The following is a 13,425-nucleotide window of genomic DNA, read 5'->3' on the forward strand; positions in this document are numbered from 1 at the left end:
TCAGTTACAATGACCATTTTTGAAAAAAATAAAGGTAAAATATCTAAAAGCGGACGTGCGTACTGTATATAGTATTGACGAGATATCAATTAATTCCATTCACAGAAGAGCTGAAATACGTAGGGTTAGAGGTATATTCTGGATTAAAACCACGCTACACCAACAGTTTAATATTCATATAATTGATTGGTATCACTCATCAAAGTATCAACAATAGTAGAGACACCCTTTTTTTTGCGGGTACAACATAAAAAAGGTATTGATACTTTGAACAAGACATTGTTGTCATCTGTTACTTCACATTTTCCCTGAATAACCCTTCACGATGTTGGATTACTTGATCTTGAAAGATGTATGAGAGTTGGCGTAAAAAGAAATCTTAATTATTGATTCATGGAAGGAACAAGGAATCCAACAGAGTAAAGACAAGACTGCAAAAATAAGAACAAGCGCGCCATCTTTCTAATAAATTACTCAAGAAGTAACTGAATGAACATAGTGTTTTAATATGAGGGGTCAAGCTCAAGTGAAAGATTTCTTAATTCAAAATAAGAATTTGACGTAACACACAGCTGTTGTTTTGAATTTATTTCAAGACTAGTTACAATATAGATTATATACATAACTTTTTATATGATGTAATTCTGGGAGCTGTGTCAAACTGCACATGGGGTGCAATTTAAAGACTAGCAAACATTAATAAAAAAATAATAGTACAATTGTTCATGATATTACACATTACAGTGAAAAGTCTTCATGGTTGTCTATGATACAGTATTATAGTTGATAAACTTTATTTCACGAATAGTACATGTAGGTTTGAAAGGACAATAATATTGGATCCATATGATACACACACATCTAATCTTAATTTGAACTTGCAAAATATTTAACTCGCTAACAGACACACTGAAATTTTAAGTCTTCAGTTTCTGACTTGCAGAAATGAATAACTATTTCATGTAGAATAAAGATTTTTTTTTAGGGAAAACAGCATTTGAGGATATAGTTATATGTATGTATGTATATATATATATATATATATATATATATATATATATATATATATATATATATATATATGTATGTATGTTTTTGGTTTGTCGCTGTCTCCCGCGTTTGCGAGGTAGCGCAAGGAAACAGACGAAAGAAATGGCCCAACCCACCCCCATACACATGTATATACACACACGTCCACACACGCAAATATACATACCTATACATCTCAATGTACCCATATATATACACACACAGACACATACATATATACCCATTCACACAATTCACACTGTCTGCCTTTATTCATTCCCATCGCCACCTCGCCACACATGGAATACCATCCCCCTCCCCCCTCATGTGTGCGGGGTAGCGCTAGGAAAAGACAACAAAGGCCTCATTCGTTCACACTCAGTCTCTAGCTGTCATGCACTAATGCCCAAAACCACAGCTCCCTTTCCACATCCAGGCCCCACACAGCTTTCCATGGTTTACCCCAGACGCTTCACATGCCCCGATTCAATCCACTGACAGCACGTCAACCCCGGTATACCACATCGATCCAATTCACTCTATTCCTTGCCCGCCTTTCATCCTCCTGCATGTTCAGGCCCCGATCACTCAAAATCTTTTTCACTCCATCTTTCCACCTCCAACTTGGTCTCCCACTTCTCCTCGTTCCCTCCACCTCCGACACATATATCCTCTTGGTCAATCTTTCCTCATTCAATCTCTCCATGTGCCCAAACCATTTCAAAACACCCTCCTCTGCTCTCTCAACCACGCTCTTTTTATTTCCACACATCTCTCTTACCCTTACATTACTTACTCGATCAAACCACCTCACACCACACATTGTCCTCAAACATCTCATTTCCAGCACATCCACCCTCCTGCGCACAACTCTATCCATAGCCCACGCCTCGCAAACATACAACATTGTTGGAACCACTATTCCTTCAAACATACCCATTTTTGCTTTCCGAGATAATGTTCTCGACTTCCACACATTCTCCAAGGCTCCCAGGATTTTCGCCCCCTCCCCCACCCTATGATTCACTTCCGCTTCCATGGTTCCATCCGCTGCCAGATCCACTCCCAGATATCTAAAACACTTTACTTCCTCCAGTTTTTCTCCATTCAAACTTACCTCCCAGTTGACTTGACCCTCAACCCTACTGTACCTAATAACCTTGCTCTTATTCACATTTACTCTTAACTTTCTTCTTTCACATACTTTACCAAACTCAGTCACCAGCTTCTGCAGTTTTTCACATGAATCAGCCACCAGCGCTGTATCATCTGCGAACAACAACTGACTCACTTCCCAAGCTCTCTCATCCACAACAGACTTCACTCTTGCCCCTCTTTCCAAAACTCTTGCATTCACCTCCCTAACAACCCCATCCATAAACAAATTAAACAACCATGGAGACATCACACACCCCTGCCGCAAACCTACATTCACTGAGAACCAATCACTTTCCTCTCTTCCTACACGTACACATGCCTTACATCCTCGATAAAAACTTTTCACTGCTTCTAACAACTTGCCACCCACACCATACATTCTTAATACCTTCCACAGAGCATATCTATCAACTCTATCATATATATATATATATATATATATATATATATATATATATATATATATATATATATATATATATATATATATATCCATAGCCCACGCCTCGCAAACATACAACATTGTTGGAACCACTATTCCTTCAAACATACCCATTTTTGCTTTCCGAGATAATGTTCTCGACTTCCACACATTCTCCAAGGCTCCCAGGATTTTCGCCCCCTCCCCCACCCTATGATTCACTTCCGCTTCCATGGTTCCATCCGCTGCCAGATCCACTCCCAGATATCTAAAACACTTTACTTCCTCCAGTTTTTCTCCATTCAAACTTACCTCCCAGTTGACTTGACCCTCAACCCTACTGTACCTAATAACCTTGCTCTTATTCACATTTACTCTTAACTTTCTTCTTTCACATACTTTACCAAACTCAGTCACCAGCTTCTGCAGTTTTTCACATGAATCAGCCACCAGCGCTGTATCATCAGCGAACAACAACTGACTCACTTCCCAAGCTCTCTCATCCACAACAGACTTCACTCTTGCCCCTCTTTCCAAAACTCTTGCATTCACCTCCCTAACAACCCCATCCATAAACAAATTAAACAACCATGGAGACATCACACACCCCTGCCGCAAACCTACATTCACTGAGAACCAATCACTTTCCTCTCTTCCTACACGTACACATGCCTTACATCCTCGATAAAAACTTTTCACTGCTTCTAACAACTTGCCACCCACACCATACATTCTTAATACCTTCCACAGAGCATATCTATCAACTCTATCATATATATATATATATATATATATATATATATATATATATATATATATATATATATATATATATATATCCATAGCCCACGCCTCGCAAACATACAACATTGTTGGAACCACTATTCCTTCAAACATACCCATTTTTGCTTTCCGAGATAATGTTCTCGACTTCCACACATTCTCCAAGGCTCCCAGGATTTTCGCCCCCTCCCCCACCCTATGATTCACTTCCGCTTCCATGGTTCCATCCGCTGCCAGATCCACTCCCAGATATCTAAAACACTTTACTTCCTCCAGTTTTTCTCCATTCAAACTTACCTCCCAATTGACTTGACCCTCAACCCTACTGTACCTAATAACCTTGCTCTTATTCACATTTACTCTTAACTTTCTTCTTTCACACACTTTACCAAACTCAGTCACCAGCTTCTGCAGTTTTTCACATGAATCAGCCACCAGCGCTGTATCATCAGCGGACAACAACTGACTCACTTCCCAAGCTCTCTCATCCACAACAGACTTCACTCTTGCCCCTCTTTCCAAAACTTGCATTCACCTCCCTAACAACCCCATCCATAAACAAATTAAACAACCATGGAGACATCACACACCCCTGCCGCAAACCTACATTCACTGAGAACCAATCACTTTCCTCTCTTCCTACACGTACACATGCCTTACATCCTCGATAAAAACTTTTCACTGCTTCTAACAACTTGCCACCCACACCATACATTCTTAATACCTTCCACAGAGCATATCTATCAACTCTATCATATATATATATATATATATATATATATATATATATATATATATATATATATATATATATATATATATGATTACATCCTCAAGCCAAGTACAATGAGGTTAATGTGCGTTATTGAAAAATTTATATACATAAGAACACTGTTCTGTAAGAGCCAAGATAAGTGATTAATGATATTTGTGAATGAAGGACTTCAGTGTATATTTTACAATTGATATAAATCACGCTGTTCGTGTATGACAGAACGAGGGTTAAAAACTTCCTAGGAATGTTTAAGTCATATTGAGATTGGCACATATATTGTAGAAATGTGCAAGGTTGTTCATGATCAGGGCTATTCAATTACTTTAGAAGTAGTGCCGGATCATGAAACTCAAATTGATGGAAGGGCCATACAATTATTTTACCTCCATTTTTTTTTCTTTCTAAACATACATAGAAAGAAACGAAACATTACAAATGATCACGTTTCATTCAGTTAGTTAATACTGAGAGTCACGATAAAAAAAAAAAATTCTACGTAAAACTTCGTAAGTACTTGAATATATAACTTTCATTAACTTATTTTTAATTCTTCTGACTCTGTCAAAGAGCCAATGAAAAACCACTCGAGAGCCGGCTTTGGCCCGCGGGCCGCCAGTCGAATAACCCTGGTCTACATCCTCAAGAGGATCTCTCAGTCGACTTGTCTACGGCATCAGTCATGTAGGATTGTAAAAGTAAAAACCCCACAGGAATATTTCAGTCATACCCTGTGTGAAGCTGATCATGTGGGAGTATTAATGGTGATCTTGGATCGAATGGATTATTTCAGAAGCATACAAGAGGTGAGCAACTCGTGGGAACATTATGAGTGATACTGGTTTGCTGAGGAATGTTTATACAGTAAGGACCTCAGTGCAGTAGCTTACTGCTCATTTTCATTACGAACTTGGTACAAACAAATTTGTAATGAAGAAACAGTTTGGTGACATAAAACTGTACATTTGGTATTGTGTCAATGGGAAGGACAATTTTGGTAATAAATCTAGTATGCTAGAAGTATACTTTCCATTTCTTAGTATTTACTTCTTTGTAGTATATTCATCACACTTTCAATTACATTTTATATTAGCAATATACAAGGGAAGCACGACAGTGGTAGTACATTCAGACAGACAGGAACCAAATTGCCATGACCACCATACTAGACAAGTTTAGTTTTCGTCTGCTTGACCTGGCGACTGAGCTCCGCTAGGCCAATATTTTCTGGTGATTTTTTTTTTCAGTAATCATACATAAAAAATTCAACATTTTCTCCCTTTGTAGTTTGTGTCTAAGGTCATTGTAATGGAAAATGTGCCAGATTTATCCCTTATTTGCCCATTATTAGTAACTAAAACTGTCCCCTCAGCAACACAGTCATATAATTCCTTATGGCAATTACACCATTTATATGGAGAAACCAGTGTTGACCAGTATCTATTTTTGTATATGATTTTCTTTTATGAATCATTAATCCTGTGGTAGGTATTATCGTAATCTAGTATTTTATACATGTATATATTAGAAGTACTTATAGTGTTTAGGTGATGCTAGAACTAAGCGTGGACGAATGTTATATATAGGGGAGAAAGAATACTTCTCACGTATTCCCTGCGTGTCGTAGAAGGCGACTAAATGTGGAGGGAGCTTGGGGCTGAAAATCTCCCCTCCCGTGTTTTGCTTTTCCAAAATAAGGAACAGAGAACGGGGCCAAGTGATGATACTCCTCAAAGGCTCACACACGAGACTTAACAACATCGTCTCAGTGGGACGACTCTTTCCTGCCACTGCCAGCAGTGGTGTCTTTGACGATGACTCCTAGGGGTTGCTCCTCCAACATGGATTTCTCCTCCTCTGGTTTCTCCAGCTGTGCTTCTTCCTGATGCTGGGCCTCTGTTGGAAGATTATCACAGGTTGTAATGATTTTATTACCTTTTCATCTACTACACTTACTGTTCATGCTGTGGTACCTGTGCTGATGTTGCCATTACTACTGCCATGTCTGCCTTTCTTATGTTTCTGCTTCCACCGTTGCAATTCCTACTGCTGTCATTATCACTGCTGCTGAAGCTGCTACTGCTTTCACGACTGCTGCTTCTGTTATTGTGCTGTAGCTGTTGCTCATACTTACACCTTAGTACCAGACATTTTGCTGCTAATGATGACACTGCCTTTATAATATTTTATGTCATTGCTGCTGTTGATGATAGCATTCTAGAACCATTGCTCTCATAAGAAATACATCTGCTGCCACTTTTGCTGCTACTACTATTACACAACAACATTTAATACTTTTGACTACTATTCTTACCATTAATGTTTCTACTTTTAGTACCACAAATACTTAACAGTGTTGTGAAAGAAGTTGCTTGTAATAGGGAATCCTTCAGAACTGAAGTTATTTTGATACGGTTATCTTTTCATTTTAATGACAAGTACCCTATAGGATGTCAGAATGTTTATTCAACTGATCAAAAGAGGAAATGTTAATTATAGTTTCCCTGCTTTCATTTTTATTGTGGCCGACATATTGCTTTGTCCATCACCATCCTCCAAATGCTTTTTGTCAGGAGTCTATCAAACCTTTATCTTAACCGTATTCATAAATGAAAAGTCAAAATTCAGATAATCATAAAATACATATAGTTGTCACCCCAGAATCGTAGAAATTTAATGACATTAGATTCCATGACACTAGCTTGGATTTTGTCTGAATTTGGACTTATGAAAATGTTAAACCTGCAATTTAACTTAGCCCATAACTTGATAGTCTAAATCAGATACTTATGAAACTTTGAATGATTATTTACCACCATCTAGAAAAATATAATGGCAGGAGGCCCATACCCCTAGATAAGATTTTGCTAGAGTAAGGCCCCTTATAAAAATGGTTCACCAGGATTATAACCTAGTTTATGACATAACTTTAGAAAATTCCACTTTTGGCCATGACCTTCTTACTGATGTTTTTTGAAATTTTCCATTCATTATTTCCACTTTTTCATATTTCACACCCAATAACAATGTTACATTGCAAGTGACAAAAGTATACCATGAAACACCCTCCTCTATTTTTTTTAAGTAAATGCCATGTTGATCATGTCCTTCATGACATTTTATATTTCACACAGGTGATCTGTTTATCTTAGATGATAATGAAAAAATGCCTGGAGTATATGAAATCTGCATCTAAAGAAAATTTAATTGATCATATACAGTGATACATTAATGTGCACCAATTTATTAGAGGATAGAGCTAGAAAATGGATGCTACATACAAATGGATTTGTATGTAGCAGTTATGGATCTGGAGAAGGCATATGATAGAGTTGATAGAGATGTTCTGTGGAAGGTATTAAGAATATATGGTGTGGGAGGAAAGTTGCTTGAAGCAGTGAAAAGTTTTTATCGAGGATGTAGTAAGAGGAAAGTGATTGGTTCTTAGTGAATGTTGGTTTGCGGCAGGGGTGCATGATGTCTCCATGGTTGTTTGATTTGTTTATGGATGGAGTTGTTAGGGAGGTGAATGCAAGAGTTTTGGAGAGAGGGGCAGATATGCAGTCTGTTGTGGATGAGAGGGCTTGGGAAGTGAGTCAGTTGCTGTTCGCTGATGATACAGCGCTGGTGGCTGATTCATGTGAGAAACTGCAGAAGCTGGTGACTGAGTTTGGTAAAGTGTGTGAAAGAAGAAAGCTGAGAGTAAGTGTGAATAAGAGCAAGGTTACTAGTTAACAGTAGGGTTGAGGGACAAGTCAATTGGGAGGTAAGTTTGAATGGAGAAAAACTGGAGGAAGTGAGGTGTTTTAGATATCTGGGAGTGGATTTGGCAGCGGATGGAACCATAGAAGCGGAAGCAAGTCACAGGGTGGGGGAGGGGGCGTAAGTTCTGAGAGCATTGAAAAATGTGTGGAAGAGGAGAAAACTTTTTGGAAATTAAAAATGGGTATGTTTGAAGGAATAGTGGTTCCAACAATGTTATATGCTTGTGAGGCATGGGCTATAGATAGAGTTGTACGGAGGAGGGTGGATGTGTTGGAAATGAGATGTTTGAGGCAATATGTGGTGTGAGGTGGTTTGATTGAGTAAGTAATAAAAGGGTAAGAGAGATGTGTGGTAATAAAGAGTGTGGTTGAGAGAGCAAAGAGGGCGTTTTGAAATGGTATGGTCACATGGAGAGAATGAATGGGAAAGATTGACAAAGAGGATATATTTGTGTCAGAGGTGGAGGGAACGAGGAGAAGTGGGAGACCAAACTGGAGGTGGAAAGATGGAGTGAAAAAGATTTTTAGCGATCGGGGCCTGAACATGCAGGAGGGTGAAAGGCGTGCAAGGAATAGAGTGAGTTGGAACAATGTGGTATACCGAGGTCGACATGCTGTCAACGGATTGAACCAGGGCATGTGACGCGTGTGGGGTAAACCATGGAAAGTTTTGTGGGGCCTGGATGTGGAAAGGGAGCTGTGGTTTTGGTGCATTATACATGACAGCTAGAGACTGAGTGTAAATGAATGTGGCCTTTGTTGTCTTAACTAGCGCTACCTTGCACATATGCAGGGGGAGGGGGTTGTCATTTCATTTGTGGCAGGGTGGCGACGGGAATGAATAAAGGCAGATAGCATGAATTATGTACATGTGTATGTATGTCTGTGTATGTATATATATGTATCTGTTGAAATGTATAGGTATGTATATGTGCGTGTGTGAACGTGTATGTATATACGTATGTATGTGGGTGGGTTAGTCTATTCTTTCGTCTGTTTCCTTGCGCTACCTTGCTAATGTGGGAGACAGCCACAAATTATAATATACAAATATAATAGATAAATAGAGCTAGAATTTTTTTTTTTTTTTTTTTTTTTTTTTTTTTTTTTTTTTGCCGCTGTCTCCCGTGTTTGCGAGGTAGCGCAAGGAAACAGACGAAAGAAATGGCCCAACCCACCCCCACACATATGTATGTACATACGTCCACACACGCAAATATACATACCTACACAGCTTTCCATGGTTTACCCCAGACGCCTCACATGCCCTGATTCAATCCGCTGACAGCACGTCAACCCCGGTATACCACATCGCTCCAATTCACTCTATTCCTTGCCCTCCTTTCACCCTCCTGCATGTTCAGGCCCCGATCACACAAAATCTTTTTCACTCCATCTTTCCACCTCCAATTTGGTCTCCCTCTTCTCCTCGTTCCCTCCACCTCCGACACCTATATATACTCTTGGTCAATCTTTCCTCACTCATTCTCTCCATGTGCCCAAACCATTTCAAAACACCCTCTTCTGCTCTCTCAACCACGCTCTTTTTTTTTCCACACATCTCTCTTACCCTTACGTTACTTACTCGATCAAACCACCTCACACCACACATTGTCCTCATACATCTCTTTTCCAGCACATTCAACCTCCTGCGCACAACTCTATCCATAGCCCACGCCTCGCAACCATACAACATTGTTGGAACCACTATTCCTTCAAACATTCCCATTTTTGCTTCCCGAGATAATGTTCTCGACTTCCACACATTCTTCAAGGCTCCCAGAATTTTCGCCCCCTCCCCCACCCTATGATCCACTTCCGCTTCCATGGTTCCATCCGCTTCCAGATCCACTCCCAGATATCTAAAACACTTCACTTCCTCCAGTTTTTCTCCATTCAAACTCACCTCCCAATTGACTTGACCCTCAACCCTACTGTACCTAATAAGCTTGCTCTTATTCACATTTACTCTTAACTTTCTTCTTTCACACACTTTACCAAACTCAGTCACCAGCTTCTGCAGTTTCTCACATGAATCAGCCACCAGCGCTGTATCATCAGCGAACAACAACTGACTCACTTCCCAAGCTCTCTCATCCCCAACAGACTTCATACTTACCCCTCTTTCCAAAACTCTTGCATTCACCTCTCTAACAACCCCATCTATAAACAAATTAAACAACCATGGAGACATCACACACCCCTGCCGCAAACCTACATTCACTGAGAACCAATCACTTTCCTCTCTTCCTACACGTACACATGCCTTACATCCTCGATAAAAACTTTTCACTGCTTCTAACAACTTGCCTCCCACACCATATATTCTTAATACCTTCCACAGAGCATCTCTATCAACTCTATCATATGCCTTCTCCAGATCCATAAATGCTACATACAAATCCATTTGCTTTTCTAAGTATTTCTCACGTACATTCTTCAAAGCAAACACCTGATCCACACATCCTCTACCACTTCTGAAACCACACTGCTCTTCCCCAATCTGATGCTCTGTACATGCCTTCACCCTCTCAATCAATATCCCCCCATATAATTTCCCAGGAATACTCAACAAACTTATACCTCTGTAATTTGAGCACTCACTTTTATCCCCTTTGCCTTTGTACAATGGCACTATGCACGCATTCTGCCAATCCTCAGGCACCTCACCATGAGCTAGAAAATTATGAAACTGAAATTCCTTCTTAACAACCAAATACAGAGAAATGTATTAAAAAGGTAGTTTTGAAGTCCACCAGGAAACTGATACATTGGGGTATACTAGGATCACCAGCCCATCAGAAACTAGATACAGTGGAGTGAATTAAGATCATCATATCACCTGGGAACTATGAAAGGATGTCCATGATTCTTTTTGGAGCAAGAAGCTTCAAACCCCTACCTTCTGGCTAGGCTAATGTTTCTTAACCAGCTTGCTGACTAGGTGCACTTCCCACCTGTCAGTAGCTACTCACACAGTGATGATGTCATCATCTCTGGCCCCATCAGGCTGAATTAGGTTGACCACCTCATATTTCTTATGAAAAAGGATGTCACTGTGATAGAATAGACTGGAGTAATATGATACTTGAGGGTGACATGCTGTTAACCAGCTGAACTAGTGCATATGAAGTGGTCATTGGAACCATGAAGTTGCTCTGTAGGCCTGATCTATGAGACGTGAAGGAAAAAAACCAGGTAAGTCACCAGAACTTTGAATGGTTGAAACTGAAATGAAAATATATGGCTAAACTGCAAAGAAAAAACTTCTGATGGAGTGATTCAAAGAAAGTTTTTTTGAGAGGGGAAAATAGGATTAGAAACAGCAAATGGAAAACTTGCTTGTAGGACCCTGCCCTTAAAAGAAAGTATTGCACTCTTCAGAATTTACTTATATCTCTCTCATGTTTTTTTCCACTGAGTTATGAAATCATAACAGCTTAGAGGATTAGGGTTAAACAAAATGTTAACCAAGAGAAAATATTATCATAAACATAAAAGTACTTTAAGATTATCTAGTGGTATAGCAGCAATCCTTCACCCAGCAGAAGGCAAGTCCAATGTCCACAGAAGTGATCCATTACATCTTTACCAAAGTATGGCTTGACAGATGTGCTGAGGAATGTCAAAGACCTGTGTAAATCACCTCCAAGAAGAGCTTCCTTTGAAAGACTAGTGTAGAAGCACCCTTCAGACATCATGGTCCTGACATTTAGGCTAAGTTGAGCCAACAAAAGTGGTCCTTTACTTTTAGATGAAATTAATGGAATAAGTTACCTTGTTAGTCTCTGAGGATCCCAGTGTCTTTTCAAAGAAATCTAGCTGGATGTAAGGCATGAAGTTCTTCAGTAGTCGTCTTTAAAGAACCAACTTGAGTATTTGAGGTTGCTATGTTTAATTTTGCCAAATCTCCAGGTTGGAGAGATATTAGCCCAAGATATGGTATAAGCAAATCAGGAAAATCTTATGGTTAGACAGCCATAGAAATGCAATGCTTGACTGCAACAGTAACAAGCTCTTTGTCAATTCCCACTCTGGTTGCATAGAATGATAGGGCATGCAACCTGAGAGGTTGTCCTAGGGAGGTCCCAAACAGGCCAATCCCAAAGCCACTGACGTGGACCCAATGGTGCTCTTGTATGGGGCAAATGTATGACTAATTTTTCCCTGCAGCTTGGAATGGCAACAACACGAAACAGAGGGATTCAGAAATCCCAGAGGACTTTGAATCTTTAAGAAACAGTTGAAAAGGTTTCAAAGTGATTGACATTGAGCAGACACATAAACACTGTAAAGCAAGTTGCCATCTCTCATTTCCCAAATTTATAACATTAGAAGTATTTGAGAAAATCCTTTTATGGAAGTACCAAAACCTGGTGCTACAGAATTGGGATACTGACTCCAGGTTTGGTAGCCTAGGAGCACTGGAGGAATCAGCCAAAGGGATTTGAACAACTAAAGTAGTTTTGGCACTAAAAATGTCCCTCTCACTTGTGGATACAAAATCACTAAACTTGGAAAGTTTAAACACTTTTGGGGAGCAATATATCAATGAGATTTAATGGATAAGGAGTTGGACCTGGTTTAAACACTTTCAAACTGCTGTTGGAATAAGTGTAGTCACTGCCTCTTGTTGAATGTCAGACAGATTGGTGAAAGGGCATTCAGATGGAGACAAAGAGCTTCACCTGTAGGTCTACATCCAAAGAAAGGAACCAAATGAATGCCTCTCTCTCCTCAAATACATATCTGCTCTCATGGACACTAACCTTGACTGGGTGTTAGCCTATATTCTGCACTCTTTGACAGTAAGAAAAACATGAATAAACAGCCTTGTCTATGGACTACCACTGCTCCATCCTACAAATAACTGCTACACACTACCACTACTACTTGCCACAAATAATTGCTTTACACTACCACTAGTACTAACTGCTAACCACCACTGCTACTACTGTACTACTTTTTTCATATTTGTTTTCCATTTCCTGTTACAAGGTAGCTCCAGGAATAGATTTGCTAACATTCATTCTCTAGCTGTCATATATAATGCACTAACTAATACTATTAACCACAAAATACTATACTGTTAGCAGCTGCTAACATCACCACCACTACTAAAAGCAGAAAAGCAGAGATTATGAACTTACATGATATAGCTGAGGTTAGGAGAATAGACAGTAAAGTCAGTATGAGAAAAACATGAAAAGGCATTTAGATGAGAATCTTTAATGACGATGTGGTCACAAGGAATGTGTGGTACATGATATGCAGGTATATTATTGAGGGTATAAAGAGAGGCAGACTTCAGAAGAAATGGATAGGTTCAGTTCGAGAATTCATCACTATCTCTCTGCCTATATTTCTGATGCCTGTTCCCCTTGGGAACTCCCTCAAGGGGGTGGCCACAGCAAAAGTCTCCAAAATGGTTGAGCTCCACTGCTGTTTCCTAGTCTTTAGTCCCTCACTAGTGCGGTGTTTTCAGAGGTTCTGACATA

The 13,425-nt window shown here is 39.5% G+C and overlaps 1 protein-coding gene across 1 annotated transcript in view; it reads right to left on the reverse strand.

The window, feature by feature from the left end:
- Positions 1-573: 573 nt before the first annotated feature.
- LOC139761685 (major facilitator superfamily domain-containing protein 6) overlaps positions 574-13,425 on the reverse strand; it is a 119,493-nt gene continuing 106,641 nt past the window's right edge. The window contains exon 13 of the mRNA XM_071686019.1: positions 574-6,059. Within this exon, the coding sequence (XP_071542120.1) occupies positions 5,929-6,059 (131 nt within the window). The 3' untranslated portion in view covers positions 574-5,928. The remainder of the gene's footprint in view (positions 6,060-13,425) is intronic.

The sequence above is a fragment of the Panulirus ornatus genome, chromosome 41 (assembly GCF_036320965.1).
Source record: "Panulirus ornatus isolate Po-2019 chromosome 41, ASM3632096v1, whole genome shotgun sequence".
Taxonomy (NCBI): Eukaryota; Metazoa; Arthropoda; class Malacostraca; order Decapoda; family Palinuridae; genus Panulirus; species Panulirus ornatus.